This window comes from Meriones unguiculatus, chromosome 3 (genome assembly GCF_030254825.1).
Source record: "Meriones unguiculatus strain TT.TT164.6M chromosome 3, Bangor_MerUng_6.1, whole genome shotgun sequence".
Classification (NCBI taxonomy): Eukaryota; Metazoa; Chordata; class Mammalia; order Rodentia; family Muridae; genus Meriones; species Meriones unguiculatus.
The window spans coordinates 85,638,089-85,660,496 of NC_083351.1; the positions used below are offsets into that span (position 1 = coordinate 85,638,089).

At 39.5% G+C, this 22,408-nt stretch overlaps 1 protein-coding gene across 3 annotated transcripts in view; it reads right to left on the bottom strand.

Moving 5' to 3' along the window:
- The window catches only part of Epm2a (EPM2A glucan phosphatase, laforin), a 103,256-nt gene that overhangs the window by 12,891 nt on the left and 67,957 nt on the right, over positions 1 to 22,408 (bottom strand). For 2 of the 3 annotated variants that reach the window (XM_021650142.2, XM_060380276.1), the window contains exon 3: positions 8,908 to 9,149. The exons of the other annotated variant lie outside the window; for it this stretch is intronic. In XM_021650142.2, the coding sequence (XP_021505817.1) occupies positions 8,908 to 9,149 (242 nt within the window). The remainder of the gene's footprint in view (positions 1 to 8,907; positions 9,150 to 22,408) is intronic. 3 annotated transcript variants of the gene reach the window in all.

Here is a 22,408-nt window from a genome sequence, read left to right on the forward strand (position 1 = left end):
TGTTTCCCTAATTTCTTTCTCAACCCTTTTGTCTTTTGTATACAGGAGGGCTACTGATTTTTTTGAGTTAATTTTGTATCCGGCCACTTTGCTGAAGGTGTTTATCAGCTGTAGGAGTTCCCTGGTAGAGTTTTTGGGGTCACTCACGTATACTATCATATCATCTGCAAATAGTGATAATTTGACTTCTTCCTTTCCAATTTGTATCCCCTTGATCTCCTTCAGCTGTCTTATTGCTCTAGCAAGGACTTCCAGCACTATGTTGAAGAGATATGGAGAGAGTGGGCAACCTTGTCTTGTCCCTGATTTTAGTGGGATTGCTTTAAGTTTCTCTCCATTCACTTTGATGTTGGCTATAGGCTTGCTGTATATCGCCTTTACTATGTTTAGATATGTGCCTTGTATCCCTGATCTCTCCAATACTTTAAACATGAATGGATGTTGGATTTTGTCAAATGCTTGTTCAGCATCTAGGGAGATTATCATGTGGTTTTTTTTCTTTCAATTTGTTAATATGGTGGATCACATTGATGGATTTCCGTATATTAAACCACCCCTGCATACCTGGGATGAAGCCTACTTGGTCATAGTGGATAATATCTTTGATGTGTTCTTGGATTCGGTTTGCAAGTATTTTATTAAATATTTTTGCATCAATGTTCATAAGGGAGATTGTCCTGAAATTCTCTTTCTTTGTTGAGTCTTTGTGAGGTTTATGTACCAAGGTGACTGTGGCTTCATAGAATGAGTTTGGTAATGTTCCTTCTGTTTCGATTTTGTGGAATAGTTTGAAGAGAATTGGTGTTAGCTCTTCTTTGAAGGTCTGGTAGAATTCTGCGCTGAAGCCATCATGCATATGCCTTACCTTTGTTAATTCAAATGCTGATTTCTCCACCCCCAACTCTCTGGTTTCAATCTGGATATTGCATTGTGATACTCACTATAAGCATCCTGTCTCAACTCTTGTGTAAACAGGACACAAATAAAGCAACTAGATACAATGTTGTGCAATGGGAGGAGCCAGAGGACATAAAGAGGGGAGGAGCTAGAGAGCAGGAGGTGAGTGGGAGGAGAAGGGGCGAGAGGAGAGTGAGGAGAGCAGAGCTGGAGGAGAGATCTTGGAGGATGTGGAGAATGAACCAGACCTAAGATTTCACAAAAAGCAAGTATAATGTGGGAAATCTAAATGTTAGGAAACTGAGGGCTTGGAGGTTTAGGAGGGAGTAAATATTGCCCAGCATTGTGTTCTAGGTTAACTAAAAACCCAGTCTCTGTGTGGTGATTTGGTTATACAGCTGTTTAAGATTAACAGCAAGAATTACTGGAAGATAAACCGAAAGTAAATACCAGTAATCTTCTTACAGCAGGGATGCTTTAGATTGTTCACAGAAGTTGATTGTGATTTGCCTATTGTTCCACCAGAGGCATTGTTTTGCTGGCTGCATACAGTTTCTTCAATTGTGTGATGTTTGAAATTCTGGGAGCTTTTCAGAGGGTATATAAATGCTAAGGCAGGGTGTTGGTAGTTGATGTTCATTCAGGGGCCAGGTGGTTGCAGTTTGTTAGTAGTCAGGCTCAAAGAAGAAACAAGAAGAAGGAAATTTATTCAAGGTTTTCTTCCCTACCCCTATCCTTCTTTCTCTCTTATCGAGTGCAGGGGAATAAAAAGTGAGAAAAAGAAGAACCCACAAAGTGGCAAAAGCAAGCTACAAGTTGCCATGGCAGGAATTAAACAGGAATATGTTAAATATACTTTTAAAATCAAATGTGCAATATATAAAGAGACCAAAGTGACTGTTTGCAGTAGGAGCTGCAGGGCTCAGTCTCAGCTGACTTACTCAGAATACAGAAATCAGACTATGTCTTCCACAGAATCAGTAAAAATGGACTCTGTAGACAGACCTTCCCCTAGGGCAGGTCTATTTCAACAACCCAGATGATACAATATGCTCCCCCTCTCTTTTTCATCTACAGAAATGTCATTCAAGAAGTAAGCGTAGTATACAACCAATATGGATATCAGTGCAGTGGTTCCTCAGGAAGCTGGAAGTATATCTACCTCAGGATCCAACTATATTACTCTTGGGCATATACCCAAATGACTCTAAATCCTATAGAGAGACACTTGATCAGCCATTTTCATTGCTGCTCTGTTCATAATAGCTAGAAATTGAAAATATCCTGGATGTCAATGAATAAATGAATAAAGAAAATGTGGTACATTTACTTACACAATGAAAGATTGCTCAACTGTTAAAAAGAATGAAATCATGTAATCCACAGGTAAGAAGATAGAGCTAAAAAAATCATCCTGAGTGAGGTAATCCAGACTCAAAAAGAAAAACATAGCTCTTAAGTCTTTGATAAGCAGGCTACAATCTGTATAATCATAGAGGATAGGGACTAGCAGGGTGAGGGAAAACTCTCCCTAGAAAGGGAAAACAGAATTGATAGTTATTAAGTTTAACATTGTATAACAGATATATGGAAGAGGGACTAGAACAGGAGGACCAAATGGGGAGTGGAAAGGGAAAAGGGAAAGAAGATAAAGAAGGAAATACAGGGAAATACAGCTAAACCTGAGGGCCATTTGAGGGGTCATATGGAAACTTAAAATATAGCAGAAACTTCTAAAAATATATACATATTTGAAAGAAATCTAAATGGAATATTCAAATAACATAAAATGCAAAACTTCAACTAGACTTCTCTCATCAACAAATAAAGCCTCCATTGCTAGGATTGGGCTGCATATAATTAAGTTGTAGCTAAAGAGGCCCCATCGAAAGCCCCAAATAACCCAAGCTATTGCCAGTTTGTGGTTGTTCTCCACAAACTGATGATAAGGCCTTCTTGATAGACATAACATCCACACAACTCATTGAAAACAGAGAAGTTAAGGAGGCACCTACCTAGAGCCTTTACCCCTGCTGTTCATGGTACTATAAGGCACTCTTCATATTACCAGAGGAGAAACACCAAGCAGAGGTAAACAGCAACCCAGCTACAAACCTTAGAATGTACAATGGTGCCCTGTCTGCAAGATGTACTGGAGCACGAAGTCATGAGAGTAACCAATTGGACAGCCCACTCAATGAGATCAAACACTCCAGTCACTGCTCAGGTGACCAAAAACCTGAAACTAGGTAGGCCATGGACTTATGAAAAAACCAAATACCACTGTTCTGCTAAAGGAATATATCCATAAAATGGCTCCCAATGGCATACTGCTGTACACATATATCCATGTGTTGCCTGGCCAGATCCAGAGGAGCTTCCTTCTGCAATAGATGGGAACAAATGCAGAAACCCAAACCCATAACTTCACAATGTGCAGAGAATCAGAGACCTTGGAACATGAACTATGTGGAAGAAGAGCCAGTGGGGATGGAAGACAACCAGGAAACAAAGCCTTCTGGACACAACAGGATGACACACATTATGAAGCAGCAGCATGTACAGGATCTGCATGGGGTCTAATCCAGATGGGGTTCCAGTGCTAAGAGAAGAATTAAACACCCACTTCCATCCCTAACCCAGAAGTTATCTACAATTGATAACTGCTCCCAAAGAAAACATGAGTTTTCCCTGATGCTATTTTACTGAGTATACAAATCAACTTAAGTATAGACCCCATGCTCAGCAGTAGATGACCAACACAAAACAGAAAACTAACTCAATAAAATTTGGGGGTTTTGTTTGGTTTTGTTGTTGTTATTAATTTGTTTACCTTACTTTTTGCTTATATATTATAGTTTCCAGTCTTGTCTATTTTATGGGTTCTCTGTATGTGTGCCTCTATGTCTGTGTTTCTTGTGCGTTTTTTCTCTGCCTCTTTTTTATTCTGTTTATTTTTTTTCCTATTCTAGTTTGTCTGTTTTTATTTTATCTTATTTTATTAGTTTAGATTCTTCTTTGTTTTCTAATGAGAAAGAATGAAAGAAAGGTTGTGAATTTGTGTGGGTGGAGAGGACTTAGAAGGAGGTGGAGAAGAGAACCCATAATTGAATATATTGTTTGGAAAAAAATAACTACTTTCAATAAATAAAGAAGTGAGTCCATAGCTTAGGAGTGAGAGATGGATTCTTGCTCATCTGGAGTATCCTGTAGCAGGTGCTATCTGTTATCCTGAACATTTACATGAAGGCACTGAGGCCTGGAAGCCCATCCCTATGAAATCCTTAAGTGGTCACTCAACTGCAGCCACTCTGACTCCAAAGTCTCTGGCGTTAAGCTTTGTCTGTGTTTCTTCCTAGTCTACCTGGTCTCTGGCACTTTTCATCTCTCCTATCAGTCTGTGTTCTCACAAGTCCTTCCATGACGCTATGACCCTGTGGGATGTCAGTGTCTTCCAGGCTCTAGCAAGTCTACATCCAAGGGCCCTAATGCAGAGAGCCTAAATCACCAAAGAATGGAACCAGGATCCTCACTGTACAAGAGAGTCAATATCAACCAGAGCAGCCACAGCTAAGTTTCATCCTCATGTGTGTGTTTGTATGTGTGTGTGCACACGTGCGAATGGGCTTCACATGGAATTTAATTTGATAAAATTTTCCGACCTTAAACAGTATGGTGATAGATAGATAGATAGACAGATTCTTTTTTAAGGATTTATTTTTTTGTTATCTTATGTGTATAAGTGTTTGCCTTCATGTATCTTTGCATATTTCATATATTTTGTGATAGCAGAAGCCAGAAAAGGGTGTCCGATCTTCATGAAACTCGAGTTATAGATGGTTGTGGGCTGCCATGTGGTGCTAGGAAGCAAACCTCAGTCCCTTCAAGGAGCAGCAAGTCTTCTTAACCACTGAGAAATCTCCCCAGTTCCCATATTCTTTTTTTTTAAATGGAAAATATTCCAGATTTTAAATGTTGCTAACTAAATTGAAAAGAAAAAAAAAAAAAAGCAAACCTTATGTAGTTCAAATAAAACAGTCCACCATCTGTGTTTCTCTCCTTGGAATTTAAAACAAACATTGGTATAAGTAGATGCTCGCTCTGCAATCATTGAATACTGCAGTACAAACTGAACAAGTCACAACAATGAAGCAATCCCACTTGTTTGATCTGAGACACTGTTAGACATCTCTATTCTACTTGCTATAGGCTAATCTAAGTCTTGGATGACCAAAAGTCTCCTGAAAGGGAAGCAAGTGTTGAACAAGCCAAGGTTATGAAAAAGAAGAGGTTTTTAGCACCTAGCACTTTAGGACTTGAGATAAGGGAGGTCAAAAGCCTCTCAAGGGATGATTTTGCTTTGTCTAAGGTTGACCAAGAAAGAAATCTACAGCATGCATGCACACCTTTTCCTTTCTTACTCTGGGGGAGATATATAGCTGTACACATTGTTATTTTACTTGGACAGTCTTGTTTTCCACATTTGAGCTATTGCATAGATGAAGGTCTATCTCTTCTGCAACATCCTTGGCAAAACTTAAAGAACTTCCATCCCTAACTGAAGGACTGTGGGCCTTGGGAGCTTCTAGAGAGGGTGAGTCAGTTCTCTTTGCAAGAAGAGTTTGACCATACTGCAGAGGATGTCCCCATACCATATAGGCAGCACAAAGTGGACTCTGTGAGTTATTTACGAAACAAAAAGAGAATATAAAGTGAGAAGGTTATAAGAAAGTGAGGGTGTGGGGGTGGGTCTGGAATTACAGAAGGGATATGTTCAAAACACATTTTATAAAATTCTCAAAGTATTAATAAAATAGTTTAAAAACTTGTGACTAATCCAACAGTCTATTACAATCAGTAGAGATTCTTAGCCCTGGATGTCCAGTGCAGGAATTAACTGCTTATACCACAAGCTACTCAATGCCTACCAGGCTCCAGCCTGCCCAGGTATTCCACCTCCACAGTCAGCAAAAACAAAAATGAATTGAGTCTGCTGAATGAGAGAATGGCGGCAGCTCTGGTAACAAAAGAACACCCAGAATCTTTGAACTCACAGGGAAGTAAAAGGTTAATCTGTTGCCAGAACAGAGATCAACATTCAATCTGACATCCCCTGAGAATGGGAGTTTTAATGAACAAATACATTTTTTTTCATTGAGGTAGCAACTGGAATTTGGAGGTTTTTCATTTTCCAGGTAAAAGAGACAAAGCACATTTTTTAAAAAGAAGAAATGAAAAGGAAGATGTCTAAACCAGCCCTCCTTACTTTATGACAAAATGTACAACAGGAAGGATCAATAGAACAATTGATTGTAGCAGATCTGTGGCAATTCAGTCTAACAGACTTTTCTTTTCCTTTCCAGACTTAACCTGACAGCATTATGCAGCAACTCAGAATGCCTCCAGACAGATCCCACCCCTCCCTTGGGAGTTCTAAAAATACCCAGGTAGATTAATCTATATGCTCATTGGTCTATAATTGTAAACTACGTAGATTGAGCTGTTGGTGGAATGTCACCTTGACACTCAGGAATGGTTAACTGTTTGATCACTTGTCTAGGCCCAACTGAACTAAAGAAATCTTTTATTCAGTGTCAGAGTTTGTCCTTTTGCTGGCAGAAGCGCCTTTGCTCTCATCTTGATGTGTTAGCTCTACTGGGGAGCTGGTCATAGCCGAACCTGGTGACCCAGTGAGTCCCCCTACCACCATCCACCAAATGCTTTGAATACAACTACAATGGGTCCTAATAGATAGATAGACACCAAACTACTCTGCAAATTGCCTATTAGTCATCAGACCCTTCAGTTAGCAGACTATGGAATGTAGTCACCAAGTAGCAATTAGAATTAATGGCTCAAGTGCTCCCTTTCTGCTCCCCTCCTATTTACCCCAATGAGTAACAATGCTGTGAAATTAGAAGCACAGAAGCTAAATCAAAGTCTCTGTGTGGGCTACAATTGAAGGGTCCTAACAATTCTTTGGCTGTTTTAAAGCCATAGAAACAATCTTTGCCAAGCAAATCAATCAGCTTTCTGTTGATGCAAACTCTATTTTGTTTAGGGTTTAGCCTTGAAAGCAGGGCTCTTAATTTAACCTTCTTAGATGACCAAGAGAAATAATCATAGTGTAAATAGCTCTGCCCACCTCAAGGAACATAAATTATAACTCTCCATAACAGTAGTTCAGTTCAAATCCACAGAGGGGCCCTGTCTGTTCAGGAAGGGCACTGAGCTCTTTGAAGTGTCAAGGTGGCCAGTGACACAGGTTTCCTATGGTCCTCAAGGTATTCTGCTTTACAGATCACTGATTGTTGGGAAGATAAGCTATGTCCCCTCAAGTCACAGCTTTTCATAACTCCAGCTAATCATGAACATGAGGACCTGAAATTCTGTCAGTCTGTGGACTCTGTCTGAAGTGTAAGAAGAAACACTCCATTAATGCTTTGCAGCCTGGCTTTGAGAGCAGTACTGTGGGTTGGACTGCCACCCTCGACATCTGAGCTGTGAACTTTTTCCAGTCTTAAGACCTGGTCTTGTTACGAAAGTCTCTTCTCTGTGACTACAATTGTCTGTCTAGAATCTTCTTTGAACCTGATGAGTTAATACATATTAAACATGAGAGGGTTGGTTGTGTAGCATGCATTGTACAGAGAGAGCTGGGGGAAGGAATGTTTTCTGGCTTCCTGAACAGGCTTCACTGCCATTTTTTTTTTACCCAGAAGAGCAAATTGCCAAACTCCCCAAACATGGTATGCACTCTCTACAGCTCTCTGCTGCCCCCTTCTGACATATTATTAATACTGCTGTAGGGATATGATTCTCTTACCCGAAAAGTTACCCTTACTTATCAGCAACTGTCTATCTCATTGATATATGGCTCTTTCAGAACCCCAAGCTTCTGTGCCTTTGTCTATGCTCCTTCTTGCACACACATTGCCCTTCCTTTTCTCACATCTCCCTGCCCAAGCCAGACCCACTCCAACTGCCATGGAATTCACGTAGCTGGCCTATCTGCCCTCATCAGAGGGAAGCCATAATCCCTAGAACACACTGCATCACTCATTGTCCACTCTTCTGGGCACTGTAATTGGTTTTGAACTTGTCTTACTGCCACTTACTTGTCATGTCAAAATGATTTCCCCAGTAACACCCAACCATGATAACCCATACATAAAGGCTGCTTCCAGTCCATGTCAACTCCCTTTATGCTCCCCACAGCCGCCATGCCTCCCTTTCACAGTATCACCCACTTCACTGCACCCACATCACTAGACTCCCAGACCCAGCTCCAAGCTGTCCACGCCAGTGGAAGAAGGTTTTAATGAAAACACTAAATCAAAAGGAACCTTCACTTTTCCCAGCTCCTCATCCTTTCCCTTGCTGTAGCTACTCTGACAGTGTTACATTCTTACTGCAGCCCAAGTCCTGGTGGTACTTTCATATCCTCAGTTCCTCAGCCACATTAGTGTTTCAATTCCTACAGCATGCCAGTCCTTTCCTTGTGTAAGGATTCTTCTAAATTGCTCCCCCTGCCATTCTCTTCCATCTTGCCCTTTTCCCTGTTTACTGCTCAGACATTACCTCAAACACTACTTCCTCCAAAGACCTTTTAAGATTATCTACACAAATCCCCAAAATATCTGTGTGTCTTTATAACTAATCCATCATGCTTTTAATTCCTATTTTCATTAATTCCATTAACACTTATCATACCTCAGGGACTGTATGCTCCAAGTTACCAGCCACCAGCCTAAGGCCACCACACAGTATAGATATATGCCACCATACAGTAGATATACAATTAAAAATACATTTAGGATATGAAAAAGTTAAAGAAACTATATTAAACAGAATTCTGTCAAAGTGTCTAAAGACATTAAACTTAAATCCTCATATTAATTCCATTTTATCATGCGTGTTTAAGACATGCAGTTATAGATGACTGAAAGACAGACAAACGAGGGTCTCTGAAACAAGTTCAGTGAAGACACAGAGGGCTTTTGGCCTCACCCTCAGTACTCATGTCTGGTGTGGGCATCCAGATGTAGGCCAAGCCTTCTTCCTTGTACAGCTTCATCATGGTGTCTGGAGTCATGGGTTCGGGGTAGCGGTTACAGCCTGAAGAATTCTGTATGATATCCCATTCTGTCTGGAAATTCATGACAGCTGTAATTCCCAGTTCGTGCTTCATCTTGATGGTCACATGTTCCAGCTGGCGGGGGCAGCTACCCAGCCAGATATTTGGTAGAATTCTAGAACGAGCATATGGAGTCAAAAATTACTATGACTCTAACTTGATTTCTCAGTATCTGCATACAACACATACTACTGATTTAATTAATGTGATTAGTCTTTTCAGCCTAAGAAGGAAAGACTGAATTTTTAAGGATATCAGAAATACTACTGTTTTTAAAAAAATACCTGCACTACTGCTTTAGGAAAACTCATCACGCATACCAGGAAGTAGACGCTAGAAACTCAATGCAGCAACATATGAAAACAAACTCACCAAGTTGTGCTTGCTATATTTTGTACACCATTAAAGTGTACTAAAATACGGCCATTACTTCTGTTTATCACTACATAAAAGTCTTCAAATAATTTAATCTGTGAAACATGCTAATCCTCAGAAACTGAACTTCCTTTAAATAAAATTAAGCCAGCTAGCCCTCAATATTTTTCTGCATTTTCGTAAAAGGTGTCTTAAAGAGAGATGCATTATCAGTTTTCTTTAAAAATGTCAACTGTGAGAAGAAAGAGAGAATATTGCCACTATTTTATCAGATCCTACATCTAAAACTAACTAAATCATAGAAATTTTACACACAGAAAGCAGAATTAAGTTCCACTGTATTTGAGTAAGTTACTCACAGACACACAAGAACAATGATTAAAGTTTACATGACGCTATAATCATGATTCTTATTGATCAATAATACTGACATACAGCATACTGACCAAATTTCATTTTTATTTTTCTTCACTTAATGCTGTAAGGTGTAGAACAGCCTCCTATTTTTTTAGTATGAAGTCTATGTTGTTGTTTTTTTTTCCTTCTGTCCTTTTTGTTTCCTTGTGTTCTTCCTTTTGGCAATTATTGTTGTTGTTGATGTGAATTGAAAGCCATTCACTCACTTCTAATGTGGGTATTTCTCATGCTCAGTAGAAACATCTCAAAAGACTTAACCATCTTTCTAAGGCTAAAGCTTCCAGATAGGAAGGTTATTTTTTTCTAGTTAGATTCTTACCTAAAATGCTTATAAACATAGCCTTATGGAAATCCTTTTTAGAATATTATGGGTTAAAATGAAGTTTTAAAAGTAAAACGAACCAAAAGCAAACAAACAAAAACAACAACAAAACCAAATGATTCGGGAAAGATGAGTGTGGGATTTCTTGATCCCCCCAAAAAATCTGAGATAGTCTACTGGGCACAGTAGAATAAGAGAAAGACCACAAGCATGGCATTTGCAGGATGTCTAGACCTGTGATGGATAGGATGATGTCCTGGGTACTAAATGTGCACACAGTATCGAAACTCCACAGCTGATTGTGTTACTGTCTCTGCCCTCTGCTGAGGAATGGGCACAGCATCTGGCTCCTTCTAAACACACATCCATTCTTCTATTTCTCTTTGAAGATGCCTCCTCTGGGTTTCTGCACAATGCCTATGGAATGGTAGTGTGAGACTTCCATATGTACACTCTGAAGCTGAACTGAGCACACTCATTACCCCATGCTGTTAGAAAGGGAACCAGAAGCCTCATTTACATAGTTTAGTAGCCTAACTTAATTGAATATAATGTATGTTTTGCTGGAAAAAAATTTAAGTGGACTGGCAAGATGTTAAAATGTGTACTGATGACAGAAAATAGAATTTCAAATGTTTCTTGGAATTCTCTTAAATTCTATTCTTTTTGAGTGAGGGTCATTTAATATTTACCTAGTCAGTATACTGGACAATAAAGTGGATGACTGGTTTTCCACAGGGATTTGCATAAAAGCTAAAAAATAGTTCACAAAGATATGCAAAAAGCAAATAGCCTTGAGCATTTGGAGGGTGGGGCAGCAAAAATACAAGAACAGAATCCCTACCAGAGTCAGTATATAAACTCAGTGTCACTAAAAGGATGCTAGTCTGTCATCCCATTTGGCTCTGCTCTTGAGATAATTTTTAAACAATGGAGAAAGTCAAAGCAAAAATTAAGCCCAATGCTGACATCATAGATATAGATAGATAGATAGATAGATAGATAGATAGATAGATAGATAGATAGATATCGTAGTCTGAACCTGACATTACATTTCTAGCTAAAATAAGTCCTTAAACTACACAGGCATATGCCTATATCACAAAAAAGCACAGATTCTATATTAGATATTTCCAACATTTTCATAAGCTACATGACTCTTCCTCCAGTAATATAATGAACCAAAGTCTATAGTTAAGAAAGGTGTATTAAATGATGCCTGTGAAGATGCAGTGAACCCTAGATACAGACAACTGAAGATAATCTTTGCAGCAAGCACTGCACTAAAAGGTAGAGAATGAGTTATGAATAGAATCAAACTAAGGATTATATGGGGCATGGAGATAAAGGCTGGAGCTTGCTGGAAACACACAAATCAGTAGGTTCTGCTAAAGAGACAGCTGAAGTGACCCTTAAGGCCATTCTATTTCCACTCATTCTCACAGTAGGCAATACTCTTGCTTACCTGACATTACTGAAAGTGCTGAGGTGCACAGTGTACTTTCTAAACTAATTCAGCTTTTACTTCACTCAAAAGGATAATTTAACACCATTAAAAATTCATTTTTATTCATCTTAACTTATGTCTAATCTTCTTTTGGTGTCAGTGATAATTTAAGTAGTTTTTACTAGGAATGTTTTTATGGTAAAAAATAATTTTTGAAATATGAAATTTACAGAATAACACTCTCCTCTAGGTTTAAACCTATAATTAAGGAACAAATGTATGGCTTACAGTTATATTATAAATTATAAGAACCCCTCAGAGAAGTATTTATGAATAATTTAATATAGATTTTTAAGTTATGCTAGGGCTTTTTGACTGCAACATTACAGATTATTTAGAAAGGACAGATGGAAGCCACTGTGCCGAATGAATATTAAACTCAGTCAACACAGAATGAAATTCCCAAGCCAGGCTGTACTTTCAGAAAGTACGTTTATGCAAGTCTCACCAGAATTCTAAGGGATTGTTGCCGTGTGTGTGTGTGTGTGTGTGTGTGTGTGTGTTCTCAGAAATCACTCCTTTATCTGTGGAACTCCACTCCATTTCAGACTCAATGGCTTGGCACATCTCAGGAAGTGGTAAGAGAAGTTTTATATATATATATGTTCCTCTTAAAAGGAGTAAATATTTGCAGATAAAAAGAACACTCAATTCTACACATACACTACTAAATTTAAGTCCACACCCTTCTCCAAAAGACATATACAGAATGAGAAATTGGAGGCTGTTGATGACACAATAATTTAAAAGAGGAGGTATATTCATATTTTAATGCACACTGTTCTCAGAAATGTCTACAATAAGCCTGCTTTGTAAGACATGAGAAATATTTAATAAACTTATATGCATTAAAAATTGAATATTGGAGAGATGGCTCCATGGTTTAGAGCAATTGTTACTCTTGAAAAGGACTTCAATTCCCAATGCCCACATAATGGTTCACAACCATTTATACTCCATTCCCAGGGGATCTGACACCCTCCTCTGGCTTCAATGGGCACATGATGCTTGTATATATGCACATCATACAAATACATCATATATATAAAAGAAAACAAATAAATCTGAAGACTGCTTTTATGAGGACAAAACTTCATGTTGAGGCAGGAGTGCTGGCTCAGTGGCTAAGAGACTGCACTGCCCTTCCAGAGGACCAAAGTTTGGCATCAGTACACAGGATTGCTTGATCACAATAGCCTATAACTCTAGAGGATTTGATGCCCTCTTCTGGCCTCTGTGAGCATTGCACTCATGTGAATCACACACACAAACACAATTAAAAATAAAAACCTGAGAAATGAATGGACTGTTGTGGAGGGTGGGAAAGGGAAAGTGCTGTGAAACCCTGTCTCCTGCACATGACAGGACTATAGCACATGAACTCACATCTGCAGTAGGTACTTGCACTAAGCTACACGAGATCAAGTCAGTTAAAAATTTCCAGCATGAAGCAAGGAAGGGCTCCTTAGACTCCTACCTGTAGATGGGTTATTGGCAGATGGTGACTGATGGGAGAGAGACAGTCACTTTTCTTTTGGACTGTGGTCACTACTAGGTTTCCTAGTCCCCAGTGGATGACTCCATGTATGTGTGCAGATGGGCCGCTTTAACAGAATTCAGTGGGATAGATAAATAAATAAACAAACTGTATAAAATCAGGACATGAAGTTGGAAAGAAATTGTGTTAAGAGGTTGTAGGAGAAGCTAAAGAGGAGCAATGGGTAGAAAAAAATCAGATGCATCATATATATGAGATATATAAGAATAAATACATTTTTCAAAGAATAGAACATTGTAGAAAAAATTACCAACTTGGATTGGTACTCTTTCTTTTGTCATTCAACCAACTTTAATTTAAATAAAATCCATCCTAATAATATTATTACAGTTTAATTGGAGACCATCAGAAACAGGACACTAGCACTATGGAATCGTGCTTTCTCACTGCAAATCAAAATCAGCTTAGTTCATTTGAGTTGAATGTGGCTTTGTGATTCCAGGCGGTCACATCATAACACTGCTGTTGGCTTCACCTGACAGAGGCTGGCGCCTGTGGTATAAGAGTTCTGAGGGGTAATAATCAGAACTGCCTGCTCTGCATCAGCTGTCAGTCAAGGCAGACCTCACTGGCAATAATGAGGACATCGGGCAGAATAAACATCCAAGCACTCTGCAAAAACCACCTCTGGGTATTGACAGGAGGCACCGGCATGTAAGCAGCAAGTCCATTATATGGACACTGCAGTAGAGGTGCCATCCACTAATGGCCATTAGAAACAGCAGAATATCGTCTCCTAAAGCGGAAAATTAGCATTATTTTATGGCCACAGATAATAAAAAGATTGGCAAATCACAGAAATGGTGGAACGTTATATGAACACGGGCTTCTGTTTAGCTATCACACTATAAAGTCCTAATCATAGAGTTGGAGTTCATTTTCAATAAGCATGCCAGTGACGTATATTCCAAGAACAGAAAATAGATCTTGCTGAGACTCTGTTCAAAACCCAAACTCCAGTTGAAAACCTTAGAGAGAAAACAAAAGTCAGTGTGTGTGTTTGTGTGCAGCAAATTTCCTAAATTGGATGGTAGTGCTGTGTTTAGCTTATTTAACACTTTATGGCTAACTCAATATGAAATGAAAATATGACCTGGCTATGAAATTATGAGTAAATTAAACAAGAAAGTTTTATCAGTCCTATAATTTTGATCTTATTAATTTAAAAAAAGAGAAATGCTAAAGTGAGCCTCTAATCAGTTGTAGTGGTTCAAATAAGAAATACCCTCCATAGCTTCAGACATATGAGCACTTGGCTGATGGTGCTGTTCAGGGAAGTTTAGGAGGCATTGCCTAGCTGGAGGAAGTATGTTACTGGACGTGAGCTTTGAGAGTAAAGCACCTTCCATACTTCCAGTTTGCCAGTTGTCTGCTGCCATGCTGTCCCTGATATTACAGACGCTAACTCTATGGACTTGTAAGCCAAAATATTCTTTTTTCTATACATTGCCTTGGTCATGCTGTTTTATCACAGCAACAGAATAGTAACTAATAGTTATGAAAGAAATAATTTTCACCTAATGTTCTTTCATTTTTTTATGTTATTAAGTATCATATAATTAAATCAACTATTGAATCCTATTATTGATAGATACTTGTCCTAATTGTCTTCAGCTGTCAACTTGGTACAGAAAAAAAAAAAAGGAATCATCTAAGTATCAATTGAGGGATTGCAATCAGACTGGCCATGTCTGTAAGGGATTGATATAGAGGTCCAAGCCCACTGTGGGAAGTGCTATTCCTCGGCATGCGGAGCTAGGCTATATAGGAAAATTATGTGAGTGTGAGCCTGTGAAGAAGTCAGAGAGTGAGTCAGCTAATCTCATTCCTTTATGGCAAGGATTCTCAACCTGTGGGTCATGACACTTTTGGGGGGTCAAATGACCCTTTCACAGGGGTCACATATCAGTTATTTGCATTATAATTCATAACAGCAGCAAAATTACAATTATGAAGCAGCAACAAAAATAATTTTATGGTTGGATGTCACCACAACAAGAAGAACTGTATTAAAGGGTCACAGCATTAGGAAGATTGAGACCCAGTGCTCTTTGGGTTGCTTACATTTCCTGCCATGACTTTTCTTGGTGATTGTGGCCTGGACGTGTAAGCCAAACAATCCCTGGCCTCCTCGCGTTGCTTTTGGTCAGAGTATTTCGTCACAGCAACATAATGAAACTATAACTATACTTTTTCCCCAAAATTCATAGGCTGAATTCTTTATTTGATTTCTGAAATTGTGGCCTTACTGGAGGTAGATTCTCCACAGAAGCAATTAAGTTAAACTGAGGTCACCCATGGGAACTCTAATGCAATATGACCAGTGTTCTTATAAGACAGAAGCATCTACACACAGACTTTAAGAGACAAGAATGTGAGCCAGCTCTGAAAGCCTCTGCCCTTCAGACTATCAAAGCAGATGCTGAGCCAGATGGTCAACTGTTGGGCAGGAGAACAGAATTTTAGGTAAGAACTGGGAAATAGTAAGAGCTGGAGAGGACAGGGTCTCCACAAGGAGAGCAACAGAACAAGAAAATTTGAACATAGGGAACTTTCCAGAGACTCATACTCCAACCAAGGACTATTCATGGAGATAACCTAGAACCCCTGCACAGATGTAGCCCAGGGCAGTTCAGAGTCCAATTGGGTTACATAGTAATGTGAAGAGGGACTGCCTCTGACATAATCTGATTGGCTTGCTCTTTGATCACCTACCTCTGGGGGGGGGAGCAGCCTTACCAGGCCACAGTAGAGGACAATACAGCCACTTTTGATGTGAACTGACAGACTAAGATCAGAAAGGAGAGGAGAACCTCCCCTATTAGTGGACTTGGGGAGTGGCATGCAAGCAGAGGGAGGAGAGAGGGTGGGATTGGGAGGAGAGGAGGGAGGGGCTTATGGGGGGATGCAGAATGAATAAAGTGTAATTTATGAAAAATTTAGAGAAAAAAGAGAAAAAAATAATTTAAGAACCTTAAATGACTTTCAAAATTGGAGGAAAACATGGAGTTAGTCAATTGGCATGGAGCACGTCTCGCCCCTGGGGTCAATGGTCTCCTGAACCTACTCAGACCTCGGACACCACCACTGCTAGTTCTAGAACTGACGCAGGATGTTCCAAGAGGGGGTTAAGGCTTCTCATAATATTTCCTATAAGCCCACACCTGTTTGTCTATATCCCCCATTTTCATTCATTATTAGCCAGATAGAGCCAAGTAATTGTGGTAATGATACTTGCTTTTTTGCCCAATGCTGGAATGCTAGTAAATTTAGGTATGCCCTGGTTACTCGCATGCCTCACTGTGTGCCTGTGCCCGTTGATGCCCCTCACGCTATGACTCTCTTCAGACAGAAAAGGGATCTTGGAACTACAGCCACCATTGTTACTACCATCTCATTGGCGGCTGTTGGAGCTACCACCAGGGCATTAGCCATTAGTCATACTGGGCAGACTGCTCAGACCCTGAATAATCATTTAGCCAATGTAGCTCATGCCTTAGTTGTACATAAAGGAATTAATGCTCAACTAAAAGGAAGCTTGATGGTGTTCAATCAGAGGATTGACCTCTTGCAGGAGCAAATTGATACCCTATGGCAAATCGCTCAACCTGGCTGTCAATGAAAGTATGCGGGACTTTGTGTCACAAGCATACAACATGAGAATTTTTCCTGTGCTGCAAATCTGTCTAAACAATTGTCGAGCTATATTTTAGGTAATTGGACTGGAGAATTCGATACTACGATGGAGCAGCTGAGAGTGGCCATTGTCACAGTAAATTCTACCGGAGCAGACGCAGGACTAGCCACAGATTATCAACATGGATTGCTGCAGCCATGAATCATCTGAAGGAATGGGCGGGCATGGGAGTGTTAGCAGGCCTTCTGGTGTTGGTCTCCTTGGTTTGCCTGTGGTATATATGCAAGATTAGAGTCTCACAACAGTGTGATGCAGCCATGATCATTCAGGCCTTTACAGCCATTGAAGCAGGACATTCTCCCCAAGCATGGTTGGATACCATAAAAAGCTAAAATGATACGCTCAGGATGCGAGGCTAAGCACTGCACTCAGGGTCAGCCGCTTTGGACCCAGAGAAGAGCATGTCTGATTGCATGCGGGTTGATGCCCCAGGTCCCGCCTCTGAGAAAAAGGTATCAGACGGGTCTGATGCTCTTTGGGTGGATGACACCTAAATGAACATCTGTACAAAGTCCCAATTTATTTCTAATATCAGAGATCAGACCTCTACTCTTGCCTGATGCGTCTAAAACAAAAAGGGGGAACTGTAGAGAGCTGCGGAATGCTATGCCTTAAAGATGGAGCTGGTTTCCGCCTTCCACCTTCCCGATGGTGAGTGCTCTCTGTCACGAACAACTCCACATTTGGCTAAGGCCGAGGATCTGGCTTGCTTCCATGTATGTGGACCTATCTGCATTGCCCCCGTGGCACGCCTGGGTTGGCTACCCAGAGGCTATTTAAGCTGTGGGCTGGCTTTCCCCGGGGTCCGAGGATTGTTCAATGTTCCTGAATAAACTGCATTGAAAAAAAAAAAAAAAAAAAGAAGGGTATGAGGGAGGGGGCTACAGTTGGGATACAAAGTGAATAAATTGTAATAATTAAAAAACAATAAAATAAAGACAAATATTATATGTATATATTTAAAAAAAAAAAAAAAGAATGTGAGCCAGGAAGAGGGCCTTGACAAGTATTCTTCCACAGCCCTAAAAAAAAAATCAATGCTATAGACTTCATAGCATCCAGAAAGGTACAACACAACTCTTGTAGAATTGGTATATGGTGCTCTCTATGGCTAACTTTAAAGAAATAAAATCGTTCTCTTCTTTACAACTATGATTTGTTAGGATAGCATACAAGTCAAACTTAAGGGGAAATGCTCAAAACTTAAGAAGATCAAACTATTGAATGGAACCTTTGTTGTGGGTTATTTAATATTTATTATTGACATATCTTTTAGTTAAGCAGCGGTTATTCCTAAACCAGTTGTATACCAAAATCACCACACAGAGACTGGGATTTATTTAAGTAACCTAGAGCACAATGCTGAGCAATAGTTACTCCATCCTAAACCTCCACGCCCACATAGTTTTCTACCATTTAGATTTTACCCATTATACTTGCTTTTAGTCATATCTTAGGTCTGGTTCATCCCTCCTCATGGTTTCAAGTTCTGTCCTGCTGATCTCTGCTTCCCTTTACCCTCACTTGTTTCCTTCTCCCTCCTGCCCAAGATGTCCCACCCAATTTTCTCCATTGCACAACATTGGCTGTTTGTTTAATTGACAATTACAGAGAACAAGTGGTGGCAGGTTTACACAAACTTGAGACAGGTGATGCTTAGAATAAACATCACAATGCAATGTCCAGATTGAAACCAGATAGCGGGGTAGAGAAATAAGCATTTGAATTAACAAGGGTACATTCCACAACACTATTATACCAACAAACTCTGTTAACTGATAAGCATAACTTTCAATTGAGACTGAGGAACTGTGTACTTTGTGTTTCTTTTTTTATTATTTTATTATTTTATAATTAGTTAGATTTTATTAACTCTGTATCTCAGGTGTATCCCGCTCCCTTATTCCCTCCCAATCCCACCCTCCCTCCCTCATCTCCTCCCTGCCCCTTTCCAAGTCCACTGATAGGGGAGGACCTTCTCCCCTTTCATATGACCGTTTTATCAGGTACGTACGGAGTCCTCCTCTGTGGCCTAGCAGGACTGCTCCTCCCTTGGGGGGTAGGAAGGTCAGAGAGCCTGCCGTTGAGTTCCTGTCAGAAATAGTCCCTGTTCCCCTTACTATGGGAAACCAATTGGTTACTGAGCTACCATAGGCTTCATCCGAGCAAAGGTTCTGGGTTATATACATACATGGTTCTTGGTGGAATGTCAGTCTCAGAAAAGACTCCTTGTGGAGCTCCTGTCCTTTCCACATCATACTAACTCCCCTTCTGCCGAAGATTTGGTTATAAGTCTTAGTATCTGTTCTGAAACACTGTTAGGTAAAGTCTTCCAGATGCCTTCTGCAGTACACTCCTGTCATATGTCCAATGCACATCCCATTTGTCTTTCGAGGACTGATCATCGTACCTCGTGTCTGCTTACTTGATTATCTTCTTTAGGTGTATAGATTTCATTATGTTTACCATATCTTGTAGGTCTATATAAGGGAGTATATACCATGTTTGTCTTTCTCCTTCTGGGATACTTCACTCAGAATGATCTTTTCTAGATCCCACAATTTGCTTACACATTTCATGATTTCCTCCTTTTTGATAGCTGAGTGGTATTCCATTGTGAGAAAATACCAAAATTTCTGTATCCATTCCTCCGTTGATGGACATCTGGATTGTTTCCAGGTACTGGCTATTACAAATAAAGCTGCTACAAACATGGTTGAGCAAATGTCCTTGTTGTATACTTGAGCAAATTTTTTGTATATACCTAGCAGTGGTATAGCTGGGTCTTGAGGAAGTACTTTTCCCAATTGTCTGAGAAAGTGACAGATTGACTTCCAAAGTGGTTGTACCAGTTTACATTCCCACCAGCAGTGGAGGAGGGTTCCCCTTTCTCCACAACCTCTCCAGCATGTGTTATCACTTGAGTTTTTCATCTTGGCCATTCTGATGGGTGTGAGGTGAAATCTCAGGGTCGTTTTGATTTGCATTTCCCTGATGGCTAATGAGTTTGAGTATTTCTTTAAGTGTTTCTCTGCCATTTGATATTCCTCTATTGAGAATTCTCTGTTTAGCTCTGTTCCCCATTTTTTAGTTGGATTACTTGGTTTGCTGCTTTTCAGCTTCTTTAGTTCTTTGTATATACTGGATATTAGTCCTCTGTAAGACATAGGGTTAGTGAAGATTCTTTCCCAATCTGTAGGCAGTCGTTTTGTTTTGATGATGCAGTCGTTTTGTTTTGATGATGGTGTCCTTTGCTTTATAGAAGCTTTTCAGTTTCATGAGGTCCCATTTATTGATTGTTGTTCTTAGAGCCTGTGCTGTTGGTGTTCTGTTCAGGAAGTTGTCTCCTGTGCCAATGAGTTCGAGGCTGTTCCCCACTTTTTCTTCTAACCGATTTAGAGTATCTGCTTTTATATTGAGGTCTTTGATACACTTGGAACACTTTAGTTTTGTGCAGGGTGATAAATATGGATCTATTTGCATTTTTCTGCATGTAGACGTCCAGTTGGACCAACATTATTTGTTGAAGATGCTGTCTTTTATCCAATGAATGGTTTTGGCTTCTTTTTCAAAAATCATGTATTCATGGGTGTGTGGGTTTATTTCAGGGTCTTCTATTTGGTTCTATTGATCCTCCTTTCTGTTTCTATGCCAATATCATGCAGTTTTTATTACTGTTGCCCTGTATAACAGCTTGAGATCAGGGATGGAGATACCTCCAGATGATCTGTTGTTGTACAGAATTGTTTTGGAGATTCTGGGTTTTTTGTTTGTCCATATGAAGCTGAGAATCTTTTTTTCAAGGTCTGAAAAGAATTGAGTTGGTATTTTGATGGGAATTGCGTTGAATCTGTAGATTGCTTTTGAAAGGATGGCCATTTTTACAATGTTAATCCTACCAATCCATAAGCACGGGTGATCTTTCCATCTTCTGATATCTTCTTCAATTTCTTTCTTCAGAGACTTGAAGTTTTTCTCAAACAGGTCTTTCACTTGCTTGGTTAGTGTCACCCCAAGGTACTTTGTTATTAGTGGCTATTGTGAAGGGTGATGTTTCCCTTATTTTTTTCTTGGCCCTTTTGTCTTTGGTATACAGGAGGGCTTCTGATTTTTTTTGTATCCTGCCACTTTGCTGAAGGTGTTTATCAGCTGAAGGAGTTTTCTGGTTGAATTTTTGGGATCGCTCATGTATACTATCATATTATCTGCGAATAGTGACACTTTGACTTCTTCCTTTCTGATTTGTATCCCCTTGATCTCCTTTAGTTGTCTTATTGCTCTGGCTAGGACTTCAAGTACTATGTTGAAGAGATATGGAGAGAGTGGGCAGCCTTGTCTTGTCTCTGATTTCAGTGGGATTGTTTTAAGTTTCTCTCCATTGAGTTTGATGTTGGTTATAGGCTTAATGTATATTGCCTTTACTATGTTTAAGTATGTGCCTTGTATCCCTGATCTCTTTAAGACTTTAAACAAGAATCGGTGTTGGACTTTGTCAAATGTTTTTTCAGCATCTAAGGAGATGATCATGTGGTTTTTCTCCTTCAGTTTGTTTATGTGGTGGATTACATTGATGGATTTCCGTATGTTGAACCACCCTTGAATGCCTGGGATGAAGCCTACTTGGTCATGGTGGATGGTATCTTTTATGTGTTCTTGGATTCGGTTTGCCAGTATTTTATTGAGTATTTTTGCATCAATGTTCATAAGAGAGATAGGTCTGACGTTCTCTTTTTGTGTTGGTTCTTTGTGTGGTTTAGGTATCAAGGTGACTGTGGCTTCATAGAATGAGTTTGGTAATGTTCCTTCTGCTCCTATTTTGTGGAATAGTTTGAGGAGTATTGGTGTTAGCACTTCTTTGAAGGTCTGGTAGAATTTTGCACTGAATCCATCTGGCCCAGGGCTTTTTTTGGAATGGAGACTGTTGATGACTGCTTCTATTTCCTTGGGGGATATAGGACTATTCAATCTTTCTACCTGATCTTGACTTAATTTTGGTAAATGGAATCTATCAAGAAAATTGTCCATTTCTTTTAGATTTTTGAATTTTGTGGCATATAGGCTTTTGTAGTATGACCTAATGATTGTTTGGATTTCTTTGGTGTCTGTAGTTATGTCCCCCTTTTCATTTCTGATTTTGTTGATTTGGATAGTTTCTCTCTGCCTTTTAGTTAGTTTGGCTAAAGGTTTGTCTATCTTGTTGATTTTCTAAAAGAACCAGCTCTTGGTTTCATTGATTCTTTGAATAGTTTTATTTGTTTCTAATTGATTGATTTCAGCCTTGAGTTTGATTATTTCCAGCCGTCTGCTCCTCTTGGGTGTATTTGCTTCTTTTTTCTCTAGGGCTTTCAGTTGTGCCATTAAGTTGTTTGTATGAGATGTCACAAATTTCTTCTTGAAGGCACTTAGTGCTATGAATTTTTCTCTGAGCACTGCTTGCATTGTGTCCCATAAATTAGGGCATGTTGTACCTTCATTTTCAATGAATTCTAGGAAGTCTT